The following is a 25,164-nucleotide window of genomic DNA, read 5'->3' on the forward strand; positions in this document are numbered from 1 at the left end:
GAACATTTGTAAAATAAAATGTAACTAATGCCTAGATTTATTTATTACTAATACTAGTATAATAAGGAACGAAACACATGTCAATATGTTCGATCTAATCATTGACAACTATAAAATGTGTTACATCCCTTCTTTCTAAGATTCCCCCCTTCGATAATCCCCATTCACCCACCCTCTTTGACCCCCTCCCCCCTATTTTTTTTTTGCCCGTCATTCCTCCGGATATATTCCTTACTTTTTCGCTGGCGTAGATCGTACGTTCTTCAGCTCCATTTCTTTATTAGCTGCGTTGTTCTTCTCTGCGTTGTCCTGCGCGTTAGGGGGTGAATTTTGCGGATTTAGAGGCCTCGTGACCGGAAGCGTTGCTGTGTTGTCACCCGCGGCTGCCGCTTCTACCTCCACGGTAGCGACTTTACAGTCTCCACCACCACCGTCCATCGTCAATGTCTTCTTCTTCTTGTTCTTTCAATTCTTCCTCTTCTTGTTCTTTACTCTTTCACGCGGTTCCTAACGATCTTTAAATATATCGTTCGTACGTTTCTTCGTTCGTTTTGAAAATCGTTTTTAAAATGGGATGAAAATGATCAAATGGAATGACAATCAATTATTTATGAAGGAATGGATAAAAGAGGAAAATAATCGAACGATTGTGAAATATTAGGCCGCCATTTTGGTGAACGCCTCTCGACTATTAAAATGTATCGAATAATATGTGGGAACATTTATATGAATAAAATAATATATTTCAATGAAATTAAATCGAAAGATGATTGGAAGAGTACGTTTAACAAATGAACGTTCTTACGAGAAAGATTAAGGATTAGATTGATTAGATTGATTGGTAGCTAGGATGAAGAGGGTGAATGGGGAGGATTGGAAGAAAAAGAAGATGACGGAATAGGAAAATGAAAATAAATAATTTGATGGTTAGAGAAAAAATTGTGTAAGAGACGAGAGAGAAGAGACGCGTTGCGAGAGGCTGAAAGATACGACAGATACTCCCGAGCAAACCCTTTCGCGCACACAGGGACGCGTCTATCTCTCTCTCTCTTTCTATGGGAGGGTGCATAGAAAGAGGGTTTTGTTGGTAGAGCCTTCTCTTCAACCCACGACGATGATGATGATGATGATGATGATGATGATGATGATTATGATGAGGGCTAAACGAGCGGGTTAGTGACCAACAAAAAAAAGTAGATGGAAAGTTAAAGGAAAATAAAGAGAGAGAGAGAGAGAGAATGAGAGATAAAGAGAGAAAGAGAGAGAAAGAGAGAGAAACGAAAGAGAAAGGACTATCACGAAAGTGTCTCTGATCCCGCGCACTTGGTCGAACGAGCTAATGGAAAATCCCGTGCGCACGACCGAACCTTTCTCTCTCTCTCAATAACCTGGAAGAATCAAGTACACTCTCTTTCGCTCGAATTAACGACAATAACAACGACAACAATGACGATGACGATGATACCAATGATGACGATTCATGATGACAACGAGAACACAATAATATACACATTCTCTCTTTCTCTCTTTCTATTATTTTACTTTGTCAATTTGAATTTCAGTCACTAAGTCAAAAGTGTTTAGAGAAAGAATGAACGAACGAACGAACAAATATACGAACGAACGAACGAACGAACGAAGAAGGCTTGCTCACCTGCTGGAGGTGGTTAGTTGAAGGTACTCGCGGTGACTGCACCCAGGCTTTGGCGGAGGAAAAGGGTGTGAAGCGTAGACACAGAGAAGGGATAGAGCACGCAAGGGGGCACAGAGTTGGAAGTAAAAAGAGAGAGAGAGAGAGAGAAAAGGATATATACGGAGGGGATGAAAATAGAGAGAGAGAGAGAGAGAGAGAGAGAGAAACAGTGAGAAGAAGAAGAGAATGGATAGGATAGGGATAAAGTCAAGCGAATGTGCGCGAGGATAGAAAACGATGAAGAAAGGGAGAGAGAATGAGAGAGAAAGAGAATGTGTGTGAGTGAACGAACGAGTGAGAGACAGACTCTATGTTATCAGAACACGATGAAATGGGGGTAGAATCACGATCGCCGCCCCCAGCATCCCGGAGACTGAGGCTAGCCGGGAGGTCTCTTCCCGGGCAGACTTGAGCTTCTTGCACAAGCGCACTAGCTACGAGTAAGCTTTCGTTCTATATAGATAGTTAGGGAAAGAGAGGAAAATAGAGAGAAAGAGAGAGTCGACTACGACGATGACGACACCCACCCACCTCACCTCACCTCAACTCAACTCAACTCAACTCACCCCCGATTCGTGTGGTGGATCCCGTTGGTCTCCATCGAGAAATCCACCAACCCACCCTCTTTATCTTTTTCCTCTCTCTCTCTCTCTCTCTCGTTTTTTCGTTCTTTCCTTCCCATTCTCATTCTCATTCTCTCTTTTCTTTTTTTTTTTCTCTTCTTCTTCTTCTTCTCTTCTTCTTCTTCTTCTTCTTTCAACCACGCTCGGTCGGAATATCTCCGGAGGTACGCCGAGGTTCTTTGTCCCGATGAATGTCGCATTGAGATTTCAACTTTCATCGTACACACTTTTTTCCCTTTTTTTTCTTTTTTTTTTCTTTTTTTATCTATGTTCACCTACGCGTTGCGTCTGTCTCTATATGAATCCGGCCTACTAACGCAAATACGTGGACAGAGAGAATAAGGTGGGTAGAGACTTTAGTTCGTTCGTTCTTTTCACCAATGTTACGAGTATCAGATATTAGAGACTGTTCAACAATTCATTACACCGTTACGTTTTAATCTTAACCACTTTTTTTCTTGTTTCTTGTTTTTTTTTTTAGATAACCTTTTAATAATTACTCGATATTATCGACTGTACCGTAGACTTAAACAACGAATTATTCGTATTCTCAATTTACCCTCGTTGATGACGATATTATTTCTTATGTACGAGTTAATGACACAATTCTAAACGATTTATTATTCACGTTCGATGACTATCGGGATAAAACTGTAACTTATGGTTAGTATAAGCAAAGTTTCCAAGAAAAGAAAAAACTAACTAAAGTTTTACTTCGATTTCACCTATATCTCTTATTCCATTAACAAGTTCTTAGAGGCCGTGAGAGAATTTCTTGAAAAACTCGGATAACTCGACAACCCCCAATCCCAGTCGATTCAGTTAGTTGTTATGTTCCTTCTTTTTATCGTAGAAAAATCTCTCTCTCTCTTTTCTTGCTTGCGAAATGGTTGGAGAGAAGAGGGTGGGTGGGTGCTGTGCCGTTAGTTGGAATCAGGATGAGGCGGTGGATTCGAGTAGAGTAACTAGGGGTGGGGGGTGGGCGTTAAGAGGTAAAGGGGGTAACAGTTCCATGCTTCTGCGACCCACTGACCCGCTCGATAACGCTGCCACCGAGGTGACTGACCTTACCCTCGTAGAAAATTCTTATCGTTGCGACCCGTTCGCGAATGCATGCATGCATGCAAGCAAACTCGACCCGATTCCATTCGCGATCGTTTCATCATCGGATATCCATCCCATACTGACGATATTTGATATCCTTAGGACCTCAAACATCGATTTAACGAGAGATTCCATTACCACTTCACCCCCTGTCCCTTCATCCCCTGGTCAAAGGTTACTCACTCTCTTTTTCCTATCCCCAAGCATCACCTTTAAAAAGGGGAGATGACTAAAAAGGATTGAAAGAGAGAAAAGTAATATCAATATGAGAATCCTGGGTCAGGCTTCTTGTTAATCGGAAATCAAAGACCAAGTCGTTATCTCTAGCAGCAGCAGCAGCTCGTTATCAACTTTTACCGTATTGTGTAACCAATGACGGATATATATATATATATATTTATACATCTGTCGTGAGTAATAACAATGTAAAATACCTGTAATTGTACAACCATAGTGGTGTAATCTAGTTTGTGGATTGTAAACTATCGTATAGTACTATTACTCTCATGTACATAGACATTTTTCTATACCTCGTAATATCACGTTTCAAGGATTGTGAAAGAGAGTGAGAGAGTGTGTGTGAGAGAGAGAGAAAGAGAGAGAGAGAGACAAGGCTCACGCACTACGAGTATTGATTTCGACTGTCGTTCGCAGTGCTGCCACGATTCCCGTGTCTCTAGAACTAAGCTCCCGGATCCACGGGGAGAGGTCATTGAAAAAATAAAATTAAAAAAAAAATAAAAAAAATAATATCGAATATTAAACTAAAAGAAAAATGGATAAGTTTGGTTTTTTTTCCTTGCTCGAAAAAATTTTGTCCTAGGTTTTAAACGGTAATACCTTTTAAACACCTTCGTTGGTAAGAATAATGAGAAACGTGGAAAGATAAAGTAGGAAGTGGAGGATAGATATAAAAAATGTGATATAAAAGAAAAAAAAAAGGGAGAGATAAAAATCGTAGTACATCTTTTGCTTTAACGAGCGCGAATCTTTTTTTCGCTCGAACGTCCTTACACAAATTTTTCTACAACTTGACACAGATTTGTTCTCTCTTCTCTTTCTTTCTTTCTCTCTCTCTCTCTTTCGTTCTCTTCTCTTCAAACGGCGGAAGTATTTAATACGACGATATCATGGTCGTTGTCGTTGTCGTTGTCGTCGTTGGGTGAGATTTAAAGACGACGATGTAATTGATTTTTGCAACAAGGGCCTTCGCGAGTTTTCATGGAAGTCGATAATCGATATGTTGTCGTTGGTTGGTTGGTTGGTTGATATAACATAATATATGATATCGTCAATCGTAATTAATTGACCAACAAAAAAAAATAAGAAAAGAAAAGGAATAGAAAAACATTGCAACAAGCGAATAATAATTATGACCGACTTATTTTGTATAAATCAAGTATTTAATTAAGGACAAACAAGCTTGAAAATCGAACAGTTAATAAATCCAAGTTGGAGATCGTCCTTGCGGTATTACAACACGTATGATGATCTCGATAACGACACCATTCGACTTCTTCTACTATCGCGTGTGAAATCGTACTCTATTTATGTAATGTTATACACGATATAGTATTTATTGATACTTGCTTTTTATCCTATGATCAATCGAATCCTATGATTCTATCAGAAAATTATGAATTATTTAAATTCACATTTCCAAATATATATATATATATATTTCTGTCCATTTTTAAAATAAAATAAAATAATAAATTATTCTTAATTTGAACAATTCATTAATTTAATTATTTTTTAACTCTTGCCAACATGGTGGCAACTTGTATATTCCATTTAAACAAATGGGATCTTACCCATAGTGACGAAAAATTTAACTAATGTTTGTTTGAATGGACACAATTTTCCGGTAGACCTAATATTTATCATAAATTATATTATATTATTTTATATATATATATATATATATATATATATATATATATATATATATATATATATCTGGAGTTTGCAAAAGTCGTATAAATAAAGTCGACTAGTTCTTATAAGAATAGGAAACACCCTTTGGATCGCAAATTCGAGACTAACATAAGTCGTAAGTCTATAATTAGCGTGTTACTAAAACCGTAACGGGGGAAGGGCTTTAACTTGTACGCTGAGATCATAAAACGCACGACTGGCTTAAGGAAGTTGGACTAGACTATTTTCAGTTTTCTCCCCTTGGTGATGGTTGGTATACCAGAAACTTCTATTCGTGATAAAGATAAAAAATGCTCTTGAATTTCGATAGGTGTATCCATGTTACCATGTGGCTAACATAAATACATATATATATATATCTTTCTAAGACCATATACCAGTCAACTCTCGTTTATGCTCCTCGTTAAAAAAGAAGGAACGTTCTTTTCTATCGTCCGTTAATGGCACGAAGAATTTTCTTTCTTCGTAAACGTTTTTATTGCATCTCCATAACTTCGATCCTAGAGAATTGATAATGAACATGATTCTGATGTGTACACTGAAAAGAAACTCGCATCAACGTGTTGATATCTGTAAATATATTTCATCGATTGAAAATCTTTCAAGAAATCAATAAATAGAAATTTTTCAAATAATCGACATTTCTCAAAACGCGACGTTTCTTCGCAGTGTATATTCGTGAATAATCATCCTCGACACACTATATATGTATATACTCTAAGGTATTCGTAGAAAACAGTAATTTTACTCACTTGGCGTTCTTTGGCAACATGCCATTCGAAGGTCCGGTGTGCGTTGGGGTGAGGCAAAGGGGTTGATTGTTTGCATTTTGTGGGACCAAAGGTTGCCTCGCGTGAGCTGGCGATGTGTGAGATCCGTAACCATCTGAGTTGAGCTACAAATAATATTGAATAACATGATCAGATAATATCTATTTTAATTGATAGTAATTTATTATTATTAATGAATTATTATAATATATAAAAAAATACCTTAACAACGGTACCGATCAAAGATTCAGGAGGCATTTCTGGTGGATCGGGTATAACACCAGGATTTGTGTGTGCAGGATAATCGTTGTGCAGATTTGCCTCCTTGACGGGAGTACCACCGTCGAGTCTTTCCATGTCTAAACTGTCTGTCGGTGTCGGTTGTGAGAGCAAACGCTCTTTCATCTCGTGGAGATATGGACACCGTTGCATCTCTTCAGAGTCGTTAGTCCTCTGACGATCTAAAAAATCTCATTAACTCGTTAATAAATTAGAATAATAATTTTTGAAAGAGTTGGTGGGTAGGTTTTATAGACGACTATTACCAATAAAAAAAAATATATATATATATAACTGTTGAGTATTCAAAAATGAACAATATTTATATATTATAGTTTTTGATCGCGTGCTTCTTAATAAATCGTGAGAGATAGCCTGAAATAGAAAAACTTTCCATAATCCATTCTCCTAGAAAGAGAAATTGCTATCGGTAGAGAAAAGAGATCGGCAATGGATGTCAGAGGCGTGTTCGATCGGTTGTAAATAAAGATGGATAAGTGGGAAGAGAGAGAGGATCCTACTCGTCTATCTTGAAATGGAATACGATTTGAAATTGCTTTGGCGATGGGACAGGACACAAGGCGGCACCACTTAAATTACTCTGAACAATCCTGAGTAGGAGCTTCTGTGTAAGATGTCAAAGTCGGGCAAACACGATCAAGATTGAGTTACAAGTTAGGTATCTTTTTGATATCTTTTGATCGAACAAATTCACTTGTACTCGTGAAGAAAGAAGCCTAAAGGGAAGTAGAACATCAGTAGTAGGTCGTCATCCAATCTTCTTCTTCTTTCTTATCAAAAAATCAATGAAAATCTCTTTTTGTAAGATGAAATAATCACGTTTATTATCGACAACAAGTAAATATTGTTAAACCTAATTTAAACACCTGTCAGATGAATCTAAATTTAATCTAATGAAAAAAATAACAAAAAAAGTATTAGATTTAAAAGAAAATCTTTTACGTACTAGTAGTCACCGAGTCCATCGCATTGCTTATAATTATAAACTTGATCAAATTGTTAATATCTATGGTAGAAAAAGTTAGAGAAATTGATAAAGAAACTTTGTTTATCGCGACGATGAAAATTTGATCGATTGATCGATCTATCGAGTGAATGAACGAACGAACGATGTAACGAGCGATCGGTAAAAAGGAAGGATCGAAAGGCGATCGGTTTGGTACTGGAGACCGAAGGAAGAATCCACATCGTGGTCGGACTCGGTTTGCTGTTTACTCTCTCCCCATAGCTGAGATCGCCAAACATGGCGCTACCATCGACACACGTTCGAATACGTGTGTCACGTGCTTCGTTCATCCTAAGTACGTATTAAATGTTGTCTTTGTCTAACAACTCGTCATAGTTATCGTTGTCCGTCTTTTAATAATGAAGAAATAGACAGACAGACAGGCAGACAGACAGACAACTACCACCACCACCATCATCAACCACCTCTTCCTTCCTTTCTCTTCCTCAGTCATCACTGTAACTCTTCTATCTACGTGTTTTTGATCTTCCGGTCGGCCCCAGGCTACCACGGTGAAAGAAAACAACACGGAAGAGAGAATTTACGGTTGTACCGTGAGAAAACTCACTCTCTATAGAAAAGTATCTTTGATCGTTTGGTAATAATTGCGGAAGAGTTTTCAATCTTACAACATGGAAACGTTGTATATATCTATGGGAATTTGATGTAAACGATTAATGAAAGTGTATCAATCAAAATTGTGTATTTAATCTAAAGTATCTTTTTCATCTCTAGCTCTGATTGATTATATGACACGTGGGGGGAGGGGGAAATAGAAAAAAGAAATACGCGCCGAAGACATACTTTAGAATAAAATAAAGAAAAGAGAAAAGAAAGGGGGGAAGATGTAACCGACCTATCCGTAAGCAGTGCGCGTTATCCACTGGAAGCTCTCAGAAAAGCTCTCGCGTGCAAGCTCCCTTTCTATATATATTTAGAAATCCTCGCGTTCGTCGGCGACACCGGCTTTAATCACGGATTCACGTATATGAACCAACCCCTACCACCCCAGACGAAGAGCTTGATACTTTCCCCCTCTCCTCTCCTCTATCTTTTTTATTCTGCTTTCGATGCTTTTCTCCTCCTGAATCCCTCCCACACCTAGCCCTTTCTCTGTCCTTTTTCTTCTTTTTCTTATTCTCCCATCATTTTTTTCTTTTTTTGTTGCCTCCTTTCTCGTTTCTCTATTCACGTGTATGACACGACAAACATACGCGTACGCGTGTGCGCGCGCGCACTAACGAATGAACGAACGAATGATTACGAGGTACCAACCAACCAATGTCGGTAGTCGCACGTGTGAGCTCACTCGACAAATTCGGATTATTTCTACCTTTTCTTCTTCCTTCTCAATTTCCACGTCGCGACGTTCATTCGTTCATTCGTTGATTCGTTGGCTCGTTTGTTCGATCGGAAGCGAAATCAGACTACTTTTTCTTTTTTTCACTCGCTCCCTAATATCCGTCCCTTTTACTCCTTCTCTCTCTCTCTCTCTCCCTTTTCTGACGCTGACAACAATGCGAGTTGGAGAGGAAAACCGAATCGATCGAAAAGGGCCACACGCGAGATAATAAATATTCGCGTTTCCGAACAAGGTGAAAAGGGAATCGATCAAAATCTAAAAAGAAAAAGAGAGAGAGAAAATAAACACACTATTGTTATTATTGCTTTGCAATATTTTTCATCCCCTGTCCCCCATACCTACCCTCTTCTCACTTTTTCATTTTGTTTTTTAATCGATCGATCAAATCGAGATGCAAACCCTTTCGATATTATAATTTCAATTTAACAACGAATTTCTCTCTCTCTTTCTCTCTCTCTATTTTCTTATTTTTATTTTCGAACGAGCAAATTAACGAACGAGCGAACGAGCGAAGTAAAACTTTTCCAACTAGTTTATCCACATTTAACTTTTCTTTTTTTTTTTTAATAATTTTCACCGTGAAATATTTCACCGTTAGCATCCTCGTTTACCTTCTCCTCCCCACTTCTACTGGTTTTGCGGTCCACATACCTTCATAGATTTTCCCGCGGAACGTGGAATCTCGTGTTATAATTTTCAGGGAAGGCCGCGAGCTCGAAAGTGTGCTAACTCTCGCGATCAATAACCTCGCCGGTAGACCATTACGAACGGCTGAGCTTTCAAACATCTTTTTCTAGTATTAATTCTTCTCGTTATCACTTTTTAGAATTTATCGATTAGCAGGAAGGAACCCTCATCCCCCTATGTCCTTCTCAATCTTCTTTCTATCTTTTTATTTTCTTTCTTCTTCTATTCGAAAAGTAAGCCTTGATTTTGTTTCTTATTGATATCCAAGATCGTGTGTATTCTTTTTAATTATACTTTTGTATTTTATTATTCAAATAACACGGCGGCAATCGTGTGCACACGCACTAATATACGAAAACGACGTATGATGAAATAACAGTAACAAAAATTATATATATATATATATATATTTATATATATCTCAAGTATACGTTTGACAAGTGTTCATTTTAATTTGCAACAAAAGGACTCTTCCATTCTTAATTAAAAACAGGAAGCGTTATGCTCGTACCGAATGTAGGTTACATTATGTCACCGGAGCAACACGTACTACACTACTACTACATGAGGTGGAAAGCGCACGCGCGCACGCGACCGAACTACTACTACAACTCTTGCAAAGGACGTCGTCGTTCGTTGTTCGACGAATATATCAAAAGAAAATGTGCAAGTGTGTGAGAGAGAAAGAGGGATGAAAGAGAACTTCTTTTATCCACTATTTTCAACGAGCTATTCTCGAACAACGCCTACCCACCACCACTAATGGTACGATAAGGTAGAACTCCTCGAGTATGTTGGTTAGGTAGCTTCGATCGTTGAATGATCGATTTACTCTATTTCTGTATTCAACAATAATTAACTATTCTTACGTGTGATATTTAAATGAAATATTCATTATAATTATCGGAATTCACTATATAATCTTTTTAAATATATATACACACACACACATACACAAATATTTATCAAAAGCTCACCAGAGCGTATCTCGATGAAGTTCCACTTTTGTTCCGATCGAAATCACATAGCGAGACTCGCGCACATGTATTATTAATAACATTAATTTATCCAAATAGATATGTTCGAAATATATATAATCAAACATTCATTTTTCTTGATGATCATTCAAAAGAAAAAAAATAATTCGACATAAAAAAAAGTAAATGGGAAACGAAGATAAGAGAGGGGTAAAAATTTAGGATAAAAAATTATCTATGTAAAAAAGAAACAAAAAGGTTCATAATAATGTAAATGACTAGAAGAAGTTTCGCGCGTAGTGGAATTACGAGAAAGATAATAAAGACTCGTGGTGTAGGGGTTGAGGGGGTGGAAGAGTGAATAAAAACGTTGGCAGTCAACACACACACATACACACAAATATACACTTGAGTTGTAGAGACGTAAGTATCAAGTGAAAGAGTAAAATAAAGAGGAAGAAGAACGTGTAAGAAGGGTGGTAAAGAGGTTAAAGGTTTTCCCTAGGATTGCACTCTTGGCGTCACAACAAACGGAAGCCGGAAGTATGGTCGCGAATCGATCGGTCGGTCGGTCGGTCGGTCGGGGACCTCGAAAAAGAAGGCAACTACTACTACTACTAATACTATTACTACTACCTACTACTACTACTACTACTACTACTATTACTACTACTACTACTATTCCTCGCAATGAGTGTGTGTGTGCAATAGCAGAGGTGGTGCAGTAACAGCAGCCGGTGGTGGTGCAGTCGGCACACGAAACACGGCCAGACTGCGTGGCGACCACCTGTGAGCGTCCCCCAACGGCGTCGGCGTCGGCGTCGCGACGACCACCCTCGCGTCATCGATCGGTCATCATACTATAGACAGTTAGGGTAACAGAGACAGAAATAGATACAGAGAGAATGAGATAGAAATAGTGACGCTTTCTAAACTCTAAACCAAAATAAAGAATTATGTTTACCCATTGGAAAAAAAGGTTGAAGGGTATAAATTAATTTCATTTTTTTTTCTTTCAAACGGTAATTATATTTTCATAATTTATTAATATAATATTGAAAATCAATTTCTATGATATATATAATTATGTAATTATACAATTATTTAGAAGTTTTTATATAAAAACGTTACTCGTTGTACTCTCTTCCTTTTTTAATCAGTCACTCAATTACGATTCAATTATAATCTACTTTTCTTTTTAAGTTCTATTTTTACGTGTTATCTTTCAATTAATTTACTAATGTTCAACCTTTAGAAACGATTCTCAGGTGTATTAATTACTATTTAATTTGTTCTTCCTTTTATTTTTTTTTTTTTAATTCTGACGAGTTTTAAAGTATCCATCACTTAATTATTACAACGCGTAAGAAAGAAGTAAACAATTTCAATACGAATGCATAAGCACGGTTTTCAATTTATTTTATCCTTTTTATCTCTAGAGATATATATATTAATTATTTTCACATTACACCCCCAACGCCTATGATTATCCCTCCCTCGAGAGACAAGATAATATCTCGAAACGAAATGAAAATACTTTTTTCTTTTTGTTTTCCGAAATATTGTGAAACAAAAAAAGGAGAGAAAGATCGTTGATATAAAATATAAAATCAAATTGATAATATGTATATATGTAATACATAATGTATTAACTTTGAAAAAATACGTCAAGTTTCGTTCTTTGAATTTTTTTTACATGGCAACGACGAGTACTACCTTCTGTGTTGCCAACTGGGAGATGATCGTTCAACGAAGGACGGGTGTGCATTGTCGGTGATCTACAATGGATGCTTACGTATTATCAACTATGTTTCTCTTCCTATATAATGCATATATAAGAAGAGAGGGACACAACGTATGCAACTTCAAAGAATGACAATAGGAAAATACAAAAAAAAAGAAAGAAATAATACAAAAACGAATGTTACGCATTTAAACTATCTTGTCGTAGCGCGTGCACTTTGTCTTGCAGATGAAACTTAACATACATACACACACACACACACACACGTTTGGTTATAATTTTCTATTTCTTCTTACCTCCATCATCGCGTTCCTCGAACTACTTTTTAATTTTTTCGTTTTGTTCCCGCACAAAGAATAGCAAAAAAAGACAAAAAAGGAAAGAAACAAATAAGTAATGAGAAAGATAGAAAAATTGATAGATCAAAATAAAGAAAAATAGAGAAGTAAAATCATACAATGATAGTCATCGGAAAGGAGTTCACTTTCACGACACACTTATCGCGATTTTTATTCGAATTTTTATTAATATACTTTTTTTCTATTTTTTATTTTTTTATTAATTGAACGATTAATAATACACCGATTGAAAGTAGTCCGACTCCCTCTCTCCGGTTAATGAGGGGAAAGTATCATTTAAAAGTGACGATGAAATAAAACGTAAATTACGGAAAGAGATGAAAGGGAGAGTATAAACGCGAGAGATGCGACACGTTCGACGATTCGCGCGCGAATAATCGTGTACACCTTGTTGCGTGCGTGCGTGCATGTATGTACGTGTGAGATGGTGGTATTCGTGACACCTTCCCGTTTGCCAGGTATAATCCTTTCTCTTGACGATTATTCGCTTCTAGAATATCGGTAACACTACGTTGGTAGAAAGGTGTACGAACACAGGTACATTATAATACATCATCAATACAAATGCTAAATAGGATTTTGTAACTTTTGATTTTTGCAATACTCTCATCGTTAAAAAAGGAATTGTTAACGTAATCGACGATTATTGGTCTAACGAAATCAAGCGGGGAATTTAAACGAATTTTTACGAGTCAAAAGAGAAGAGACGAATGTTAAACCAACAAGATTAACCATAACTTTCTTTTTTTTTCTTGGCTTCTTCTATCCTTTCCCTTTAAACCCCGGATCGTTATTTTGAATAACGCATTTCGCTCGAATTGAGACGTGAGCACGAACAAAGAAGAAGAAGAAGAACCGAAAGCTAACCAGTTCCGGCTTCTTTCTCTAAGGGACTTTCAAACGCCGAATCTTTGTTCTTTGAAGTTCGGCGTGTTGGGTCGTAGTCGTTTTCATCTCGCTATTGCGTTATGAGGAAGATGTCAAAAGAGAATTTCTATATGGTTTTTGTGCGTGTTTGTATTTAAAGGAAAGAGAAAGATAGAGAGAAAGGAAGAAGGTAAAATAAAAAAGGATTTACGAGGCCGGACACGCTTGCTTCCCTTTTTCTTCTTCCCTGTTCATGGCCAACTTCCATTTCGATTCAATGCCACGCTTTGGTGAACACACTTGCTATATATATATATATTTGTGTATATGTGTTTGTACATTTATACCAATATACAACGATCAGAACACATACAGAGTTTTATATATTTTTTCCGACCTAAATCTTACTTTTTTAAGTCGCGACGCGCAAAACACAACACGTTGCGTGATAAGTTCAAGGTTTCTTTTTTTTCCTACGAAGAATAAAAGAGAAACCATAAGCATATATATTATTTCTAAGTTAAAATATTCTAAATCGATAGTACTCGGTTTCTATGGTCACATGAATTATTTCAATATAAGATATGTAATATTTATTCGATCATTGAAATCTTGATACTCGTTAAAGGTTTTGTTTGATTAAATATTCATCAACTATAAACTCATTTCCTCTCTCTCCCTGTCTATCTATTTTTCTCTAAACGATTACAACGGGAGGTGATCGAACTTGCCCGTAATAATATTGGCTGCTTATTATGGCCACTGACGACGACGATGCGTGTGACACACGCGACCAGCTTGAAAATCGATAAGGAGGGTTGCATGGAAATCGTTTCCCCGGAAAGTCACTGACCACTAAACGTTACAAAATAAGTAAATAAAACAAGACCAAAAAAAAAAAAAAACAAGATGAGAAGAAGAAGGAAAGAAAAACAAGAGTGTTGTCTCGTCCGATCGATTTATTATTATTCACCTTCCTCGTTTGATCTTTTTTTTTTTACTTTCCTTTTCTAATGATCACGAAAAAAAAAAGAAAAAGGAAAAGCGTTAAACAACATTGAGTTGATCGAAAGCCAAACCAAGAATTCTCTAATTGGCGACGATCCTTTTGATAAACGGAAGAACGGAAAATAGCAAGATTAATGTAAAAGTAAGCGAGAAAGAAAGAGAGAAAGAAAGAGAGAGAGAGAGAGAGAGAAAGAAAGAGAGTGAGTGAGAAGATAAACTCGTCTTTGTCTTACCTATAGTCATGCCATAAGAGGGAAAGAGAAATCAGAAATACTTTTTAATCGATAGATTTCTAATACACGTTGTTGTAAATAGTGCGCGTTATTTTCTAGAAAGGCGGGAAAATTATCAGAGCTCCTACATAAAGATGAAAGAAAAATAGAATGGTGATGGTGGTGGTGGTGGTGGTGATGGTTTGTCATGAAAATAAAACCGTTATCTTTCCCCTAATCGCGTTTATCTCAATCATTCTAATCGATAGAAAAAAAACAAGAATAACAAATTGTACGTTCGAAAGAAATTTGTTCAATCATGGGAAGGGTGCGCACTATTAAAACACCGGGAAATTTTTGAAATAAAAATGTTCCTGCTACGAGATAGAAAAAGAATATCAAAAAGGAACACATCGAAGAATTATATTTAAAGAAGAATACGCGGGAAAACGTGAAAGATGCGCGTTTTGCACAATTATTATAATATAACAAATATTATATTAATAAGAATAAAAAAAAAAAAGTGACTATAATGGAATACTCACGCGTCCATTAAACGAAGCAGACGCTTGCCATGGGCAAGTCGACGAATGGGCCTGTAGGGGTACTTTCGAGTGTGTTCCTGCTTGAGAAACGACCTCGAGACAAAAATAATTCTCCTCTCTTCCCTTTCTCTCTCCCTTTAATTTTTTTTTCACTTTGGTCAAAAAATCAAGTAAACGATCAAGCGAGCAATCGAAACAATCAATCAACCAACGAAATTGATAATTATATATTATTTGTCTTTTTCTTTCTATTCTCTTTCTCTCTTTTTTTTGTGTCTTAGGATCCACGCGTTCGTAGAAAACACGCTAGGTAGATAGCCTTCTTCCTTTGTGCGTGTTTGTTGTACGTGTCGCGTCGTATCGTGGACGGATGTAAACAACGAAGTAATACGGAGCTTGCGCTCTTGCCCGGAAGCTTCGGCACGGAGCACACAGAGCTTTCTGTTGTCAGTATAATGTTCTATAACTTGGCAGTGCTTCAACACGACGTGCCACACGTTCGTCGTACCCCCCTTTTTTCCCATCTACCTCCCCCCCTACCTTTTAACCATCTATATCCATCTCTATCTATCTTTCCATATATCTAACCATCTCTCTCTCTCTCTCATATTCATTCGTAACTTCCCTTTCCTCCCAACCTACCCTACCTAACCACCACCACCAGCCCCTCCTGACCCCGACCCCGCTGGCAAGGCCTCAGAAGTTACGTCGCCACCGACGCATCAACCCCGTGCGATCCATGGCACTGTAATGGCGCTCCCGTTGGTTATGGGGTTGGTTGCCGCGAGAAGCCACCCCCATGCATCGGGGAAAGACGATCAATACGTAACCCTGCGATACGGTTTTCCTTCTCTCTCTCTCTCTCTCTCTCTCTTTATTTCAATCATTCTATCCTTCTCTATACTCTACCCTATAGATTTCTCTTCTTCTCTTTCTGGCTACGTAGCACACGTATAATATACACATATACAACCAACCGACTACGTAACGTTAAGCCCAATATTATGCATAATGTTATACGTATACCGCATTCTTCTCTTATCTGAATAAATTCCTTTAGAAAGAATCCTGTTTTTCTTTTTTTTTTCTTCTGGAATTCTATGTGTAGGTTCGACTCGGCTCAGGTCGGTTCGGTTTGGTTTGAGCTTACTGGTATAAAAGGAAAAAGCTGAGATGGTTGCTCGTTCAAATGTTAAATAATACTGACTGGATCCTTTTGTAAAAATTGCCAAGTATTTCTTTTGAAGAATGAAATAAATCAAAACAGATGATATATAACCTGCTTACGGTACGGTACGGTACGGTACGATAGATTATTCTTAATGAAACTTGTAATCATCGTGTGATATTTAAAGTTTTATATGTTAACTCATTACGCACACGGTACTACCTACGCGAGTGAAATTTTGAATGATCGTATGGTAAAGGTTCTTCTTTCTCATCACTGGAGGTGTATATATATAAAACAACATTGTTGGCACACCTGACAAGGCCGTCGTGGGCGTCCTCCTGCGTTCCCAGTTATTACCGTCAATATATTATCGTTGTCCTTCGTGGAAGAAAGTTTGTTTATCATATGCAATAGTCACTACAATGAACGGGACATCATCATGATTTTCCGTTATACAAATATCAATTGTATTTGTTTGGAAAAAATCTTGTCAATTTATTTGATACCAGAACAATTTGTTAAGATTAATAATATTATAAAATCATGTTTATATATTATTTTTAAATTTGTCCGTAATAAATTGAAATGTTTTTGAATAGAATTTTGTTTAAAACTGACATAAATGATTTAACCATGATATCATTTAGAAAAATATCCTATAATTTTTAGACTATTAGAAAATATATATTTTCGAACGAAATAAAAATTCTAGTCCCATGAAAATTTGGATAAATTTAAATATTCGATATATTATTTCGTTTATGACTATGTGGAAAGATGACAAGAGCGTAGTTACGCCGAAGTTATACTCTCGGAAAATCTGCGCCCTCCTTTGAATGTAGCGACCCTGACAACGCCCATGAGGGGTGGATTTAGTCCGTAATTACGGGGAGGAAGGACTGTCCTACGATCTGCTGCTGCCACTACCACGGATCGCTTGGATTCACCTAAACGAGCAAGGGACGACGACGAATTCTCCCCGTGTGTCCCTTTCTTTCCCCATTTGCGGCATTATAAACGGCAGATTCGTTATACTTCATCACTTTACTAGAGAGTGTTTTACCTGTCAGAAAATTACGTTTCTTTACGATAATTTAAACTCTTATTAATGTAAAAGAAGAAACAAAACAAAATAGAAAAAGGCTAGAAAATTATTGGACATTTATTATTTTTCATAATATTAGAGTGAATAGAAAATAAATTTTATCAAAAAAGAAAAAAAAACAATAAATTGTACAGTTTGAAAGTAAAATTTAAACGGAGGAAATTTTTATTCACCTTAGTATAAAACAGATGAAAATGATGTTTAATTATAAAATAATACTACGATTGTGTAATGGAATAATTGAAGTATTTAACGATTGATCGTTTCACCTACTACATCTACTTACATCTTCTATACCCATTGGGGATACTTAATCCAATATAACGGATCTCTCGAACGATGGGAGATAAATCTTACTCGAAGTTTGCGCGTCATCGATAAAGATCGTTAAAGTCGAGAAGTATCGTCCGATGAGATTATAGTATTTGGCAATAGTAGTATAACCGAACACACCCACTCTCTCACCTGCTTACCTGAGAAGATCGACCAACGAAGAATGAGTAGAAGTAAATATAACTCTAACGATCATGCACACGGAAAAGGGTCGTTACGTTCGCACGCTCTCTTATGCAAGCGGAAAAAAACAAATACACGTCTGGTCGTATCCAATTCGGCCTCAACGGGCTTATTCGACGTGTAAACGTATAACCCATTGGCGTATATGCTCCACTATGTCTACTACGTACATAAATGCATATGTATTTCTATGACGATACTCGTACAACTACGTTAAGTTATAAGTAAAAACGTCGAAATTTTGGGCGTCACACCAGGCTTATTCCTTAAATAGATATATACACACGCACGAGTATATATATGGGGAATTCCAAGTCAAATCGACCACTTTAACCCCGACCCCTTTCGATTTTGATGAAATTTTGTTGTCATTTTTAACATCATTAAAAACATTTAAAGAATTTTTTCAGTTTTTTTGGCCAATCCAAAAAAATGGTATAAATTTTCCAAAAATTCACAATTTTCAACAAGCAAAATAAAATCACAGCTTTTTGAGATGCCTGTCATAAAATATTTTTATAAAAATAAAAAAGCAAGTAGATCCGTAAAGTTTGAAATCCTGAAACAGGTATGTTAATAAATTAAACATTTTATTAACAAGTATATTTAAAATCTTTTGTAAATCTGCGCAAATATTCAATGTTATATTTATTATGGACTTTTAAATATATATATTTCATATTAAGCGTTTATATGTGTGCCTTCAGAAATACATTTCTATATATATTATAAAAAGCAGTCATTGGTTTGTTGTTAAATCCCACGAAGATCACCTGTAACAAAAAGAAAACTATATTATTCATACAATCAAGTGATATAAGTAGCCTAACATATGAATCATGTAGAATGATCTTCGTGTGTGAATCGTGTATAAACGTTATTGTAAATATTTTTAAAACAATGTATATCTTATGCATCTTTGAAAGTATTTAAATTGTAAGAATTCTTTATCGATACAGGTTTTGGGAATTTATTCTTTCATATGCTGCATTTCATATTAGACATTTTTCTATCGACAATTCTCTTCTATACGATTTTGTTCTTTTGTGCAAAACGACAAATATTTCTTAATGACTACATTGTCTTTATTCAATTCATTATTTTTAGAATATTTATAAGTTACGTGTACATTTATTAGAAAAATAGAAATGATTTTTTTTCATTTATTTAATAATTAAACTATCATATGTAGTTTGACTATCGTGGTCATGGAGAAGGTCAGATTCCGGAAGCTGTGATTGGTCATTTTATATTCAAAAAATTCAAAAAAATTAATTAGCCAATAACAACCAATGTTCTTTAGTTTCTTGGCGTCGTTCGTGGAGATTAGATCGGAGTGTCATCGTCCCGTTAAGATCAGGTAATTAAAAGATATTTTGTAAGGTTTACACCTTCCTATTATAATATATAAAGGATATAAAAGGATCAATTTTGATTTTGTGAGTATATTTTAACAATTTTTATGCTCCTACATCATATTTTTAATAATTCGAAATTTTTCTTTATTGTATGTGGAAAAAAGATGTACTGCGCAGTATTTTCGCGCATGCAGTATTTTCGCGCCAGTCTTACGCGCCAGTTTTATGCACAGCAATATGGCGAATCTTTCGAATTTTTTAATCTGTCATCTGTATACTTGTTGTAGCAGATTTTGTTATCCCGTTAATTTTAGGTAATTGTTTCAATTAATTTTCTAACGTACACCTTCTTGTTATATATCAAATAATATTTAATGTTATATAATCAAATGATAGCTACATGCAAGATTTTTAATTATTAATTAATACAATTATTAACTTATTGTTAATAACAATTATTAATTACAATTAATAATAATATACGTCGATATGAGCATTATTTTTTTTTAAGTATATGTGGCATATAGAAATACTATAGAAAGATTGAGTGAGAAGGAGTGAGAGGGAGAGAGAGAGAGAGAAAGTATAGGAAAACAATAAACTCGACATATAGGCTATTATAAATGTGTATTTATATTTCTAGGTATTTCTCGAGTCGACGACAAAACGTAAACAGCCGATAACATAGGTATAATAGCCGAGCGTTTGACACTTCCGAGATCCCCTCTACCAAGGTTACATAGTAACGTACCTCGTATTCGTCTTCTATCCTTCGACGAGACAACATAAACGAAAATAAGACGTATTAAATTATTTAATAATTTTATTTCTAACGTTATCGTTTTGATTTTAATAGTTTAAAAAGTTTTCCATTGCATAGAATGGTTTAAAAACTGGTTTATTTTTTATGTTACTCTGTATTAAGTATGCTGATACAATTACTGTTTTATTTAGACGACTTTAAAGATTTTTAATTAATATTTTTACTAACATTATATACTTGGTATGTAATTTAGCAAGCAAATAGTTGCATACTTTGATCAATTTCACAAATATTTAATAACTTTAACTTTTAATTATGTCAAATCTCATAGATTATTAAATTATTTCTTTCTGTTTACCATTGAATATTTTTGATAAAATATTTTTAATGTGTGCCCTGCCTTCAGAAATGATTTACAGGATATATTGTAATATAATCTTTAGTATGTTTCAGCTTTTCAGACTTTTTATTTCATTTCATTTTATACATCGTCATCCTAAGGGTAGGATACCCATCCTGCAATCATCTATGAAGATTAAAAGTTAGTATATTTTCCTATCATGCATTTCTATGATAATTTCAATGGGTTTTTACTATGACAATGATATTAATTGTTCTTTTTCTTGTTATGTTTCAGAAAATCATTGCAATCGAGCGTGTAGGCAATGAGGTTCTCGTGTGTTGCATCGTGTTAAAATAAAATATAAAAAAGTCGACAAGTAGATTCAGTGTTGATCGTCGCATGTTAAAGTTTCGTTTTCTCGGTTAAGAAACTCGCAAGTTTCTTTTATTCGGTTTAAACTTGTGCTCATCGTCATCCTAAGGGTAGGAAACCCATCGTGCATTCATCGTGCATACATTAAAGTGAGTATATTTTTGTATTAAATAATTCCTCAAAAATCTTCATGTTTTTCTGTAATAGTAATGATATTAATAGTATTGTTTTTTATTTCTGTTTCAGATTGTAATCGTGCGCGAAGCAATGTACAGGAGTGTTTTATCGTTTAAATATAATTAAAATCACAGATTAGAAGCACGTTCGTTCGTTAATTTTTAATTTCGTCGCGCTTCACGAACTATTTTTGAGAATTATATATATTAAAATAACTGCGACCAATGCAATTATTGTATAAGAGTTTGTTCGAGTAAAGTTGTATTTTTATCTAAAAACATTCGTACAGACTGTTCGTGTATTAAAGTCAGTGAGTGTATCAGTGAAGTTTTAAAATTGTTTGTTTCAATTGGCTGTGTGCAAAGGAGTATTTGAATTAGTTGTAGAATCAGTGATTGGACGAGTAATAAGTTAAAATCAAACGCGAATTAGTCAGTGTTGTTCGTCGTATAATAAAATTTCGGTTTCGCGATAAGAAACTCGTCTATAGTTTCTTATTTTCGTTTATACCGCGTTATTAGATTCACGCGAGGTATGCATTATCATAATGCCATTGAGCTTCGTCCTATTGGAATGTATTGTGTAAGTATTCATTTTTATTTACCTTTTATTCGATTTTACTTTATATTATTTTGGATAATATTCCAGATAACTTATCGTTTTGTTCAATTTTATTTTACAGATATAACCATGGATTATCTTCCTTTCAAAGATGTTGGATGAATTCTTCGATGGATCTTTAATGGATCTTCGATGGATCTTCTTCAATGGCAAATCGAGTATCGTCTTCCATGGTCAGACTAAAATACTTGCTGCAAAGTAGGAGTGTTTTAGAGCCATCGCAGAACTTCTTAAACCGTGAGTTTTTAATTAAAGTCCCTCCAGTGCTTAATAATGCCGAGGATGAAAGGTCCTAATCGGCACGAGTTACTGGTTGTAATTATTTAAATTAATTATTGACGAGCACATGAGTAATTCCTTTTTAGGAGTTACTCATGAAAATTGTATATTTTATTGTATGTTTTATTATCAGTTCAGGATAGGTTTTCTTGTCTCATCGGTTAAATTCATTTAATTAATAATGCAATTAATAAATGCACTCTCTTTTTTATTACGTGCTTTGTTCGTGATCAGTAGTGATGAAATCGAGCATTAATTTACTCGTTTTCGTCCAGAAAAGCATGTAATAAATTTCTTACATGCATTGCTTCGTACATAGTTTATCTAATCGAGATTTATTTTGATATGTCAATATTTTGATATTTTAAATAAATGAGCAAGAAAACAAACTCATTCGCGACGGATAGACGTTGACAGTTAAGTGGCGGCTCAAAGCCCAGTTCTTTCATTAGAGCAGCCAACTTAATGAAAGGGGTCGTCCGAGGTTTCGAAATATATTAATAAAATATATTAATAAATATTTAAAGTCATTATTTATGAAATAACTTATAGAGTCCTTAGTCGTTTAGATGAATTTTTATACAAATGTATTTATGTGTTTATGTCTTAACCATATTTTTTAGATCAGGATTTTCAGCCTCTAATATACTAATATACCCCCGTTTCTCCCCCCCATACTTTCTGCGTTTTCATCAATACGTGTGCCCAGGTGTTACACGTATGAGTCAGAAACAGTTAGCGTGGGTTTAGTTTTAGTTTTTTCCCTTATTGGCGGCTGTTATTGTGCTAGTGATTGCACGATGTACTTTACACCTGTGTGTGCGTATTAGGTAGTGTGTACTGTACATCGTTTCGCGATATTTTTTATTCATTAAATACATTATTGAATATTCAAAACACTACTTCTACATATCACGTGTAATGTGAAAAATACGCGTTTCTCTATTCTTATATTTATATTAAATATTTCTCATTTTTTTGATAATCGTTTGCATAGTAGAGTTACTGCATTTATTTGTGGAAACTTTGATATACTTGTATATTACTAGTATGCATATATATACTAGTATATATTTGTATTTTTGCTTTAGTTTTTTATGCAATAACCATTAACCTTGGCAGTCGATTTCAGCAAAAAGTACGTATACCCATTAGCATATAAGTTTATAAAACGTTGTTGAACTAGGGTGTCGGAGGTGCCCCGGGGCATGCTCTCTAGTTTAGGCTTTTGCACCCTGGTGGTATGTGAGAGAACCGTGGAGTGAATGGGTGGGTATATATGTTTTTTTTTTAAATGGGTAAATATATGGGTAATAGGCAGGCAGGTAGCATACTTCTCTGAATGAATGTGAAAACTTTAATTTTAAGTATGTAGGATCTAGGAAAGGCACTAGACTTCTTGTTTCCACTCCGGAGTGGAAATTCCACCTCCTGGTTTATACAGAATTGTTACAAAATTTTATCATATCATTCTATTATGCTTGATTTGTTAATTTATTTTGTAACTATTTTGTGATCTTTATTATGTATCATGATTCAAAGGTATTTGCAACCATTTGAAAGATTCATTTCTACTTTGATTTTATCTCGAACGAGATAGAGTCGAATCAAATTCGCAAATTCTTTGATGCATTTGATATTTAGTTTTAAGTATTTCAGGATTAGCGCTACGCAATATCGCGGTTTTTCTCTTACAGCTAGGAATATTGGATATAATTAATAAATAAACTAATAACGAATTAATGAAATGAAGGTATTGCAAGAAAATGCATTACATTTATTGCACTATTTATTTCAATTCGATTTTATTATTCGACGTTAAAAGTGCGAAGTGTTATTAGGTCATCGAGGGAAATTATTATCTGCTTGGACATTCCATTAAATGTGCTCGTGTATGATCAATGAATTCTAAGTTTGTTGATGGTCCACGAGTTAGAAAAATGAACGAAGATAGTAAATAAACTTTTTAATAATTAAGAATTAGAATCGTAATAAACTACGGGCTAATTTGCAAAATTAGTATGAAAGATCTTATCTTGCTTGCAAGTAGGAAATGTCCAAATGCAGTTTTCAAGGAATGAAGAGAGAAGAGGCTAAAAGCCGAAGAGGCCCCCACTTAATTGTAGCTGAAGATGGCAACTACAGGCTATCGAGTTATTTTCAAAGGTTCAACAACAAGTTCGAAACTTTAGAGAATGGCTCTCTAGTCATATTTTATATTTTATTGTTTTACTCTTTTGATCGTCATTAATTTGTAGTAGTAATTGGAGATGATGGATCATTCCATCTCCTTGGGACACCAAGTTCGTGTCTCATCGTCAAAAAGATGCATTTGTTTTTATTTAGTTAGAGTCATAAATATTGAAATTTTCGTATTATTAAATTTTTGAGTTTAATTAACTTTTTGTAAATGTTACAGTAATTTTTTTTATATTGTTCCACCTTTAATATTTTTCATTGTGATCCTATTTTATTAATTTGGCAATTTTTTCTTTTCTATATAATGCAGTTTAAAAATTTTAGTCATAATAATTAATGGATATTATTTTCTATAGTAACTTAATATTTGTACTTTTACTTTTATTTTTAATTTTTTAATTTTTTGTAAATTTAAAATCACGCGTTTAAATTTAATTTTATTGCAACAATAAATAGATATTTGATAAAAATAAATAAAGAATTAAATTAAATAGTGCATCTGCGAATTGGACGATTCATATGTTAGGCTACTTATATCACTTGATTGTATGAATAATATAGTTTTCTTTTTGTTGTTACAGGTGAACTTCGTTGGATTTAACAACAAACCAATGACTGCTTTTCATAATATATATATATATATATATATATATATATATATATATATATATATATATATATAGAAATGCATTTCTGAAGGCACACCTATAAATGCTAAATATGAAATATATATATATTTAAAAGTCCATAATAAATATAACATTGAATATTTGCGCAGATTTACAAAAGATTTTAAATATACTTGTTAATTAAATGTTTAATTTCCTAACATATCTGTTTCAGGATTTTTTGAATCTTTAATGAATCTACTTGTCTTTTTTATTTTTTAAATGAATATCTATCGATTTTTGCTTTGATAAATCATCGAACGTATTATTTTCTCGAAGCTAAGAGAAAGTAATGACAACGATGAATTTTGATTATAATTTCTATTAGAATCTCTTTCGGGGGTCGCTTACCAGATGACCTTGGACCGGAAGAAGAAAGTTTGTCCTCCCTCCCAA

At 34.9% G+C, this 25,164-nt stretch overlaps 1 protein-coding gene across 7 annotated transcripts in view; it reads right to left on the reverse strand.

Annotated features, from left to right (window-relative positions):
• Positions 1–15,600, reverse strand: part of OtopLa (proton channel otopetrin-like a) — a 28,796-nt gene extending 13,196 nt beyond the window's left edge. Inside the window, exons 1-3 of one of the 7 annotated variants that reach the window (XM_015325955.2) lie at positions 15,197–15,600; positions 6,351–6,589; positions 6,111–6,253 (exon numbers count right to left, since the gene is read on the reverse strand). In XM_015325955.2, the coding sequence (XP_015181441.1) occupies positions 6,111–6,253; positions 6,351–6,560 (353 nt within the window). In that variant the 5' untranslated portion in view covers positions 6,561–6,589; positions 15,197–15,600. Of the gene's footprint in view, positions 1–235; positions 516–1,654; positions 2,126–6,110; positions 6,254–6,350; positions 6,590–9,448; positions 10,004–10,461; positions 11,249–15,196 lie in introns of those variants that run through there. The other 6 variants (XM_015325954.2, XM_015325951.2, XM_089169964.1 and 3 more) reach the window with 6 other exon arrangements.
• Positions 15,601–25,164: the final 9,564 nt, after the last annotated feature.

This window comes from Polistes dominula, unplaced genomic scaffold (assembly GCF_049000335.1).
Source record: "Polistes dominula isolate Pdom_NZ unplaced genomic scaffold, Pdom_raw_medaka contig_49, whole genome shotgun sequence".
NCBI lineage: Eukaryota > Metazoa > Arthropoda > Insecta > Hymenoptera > Vespidae > Polistes > Polistes dominula.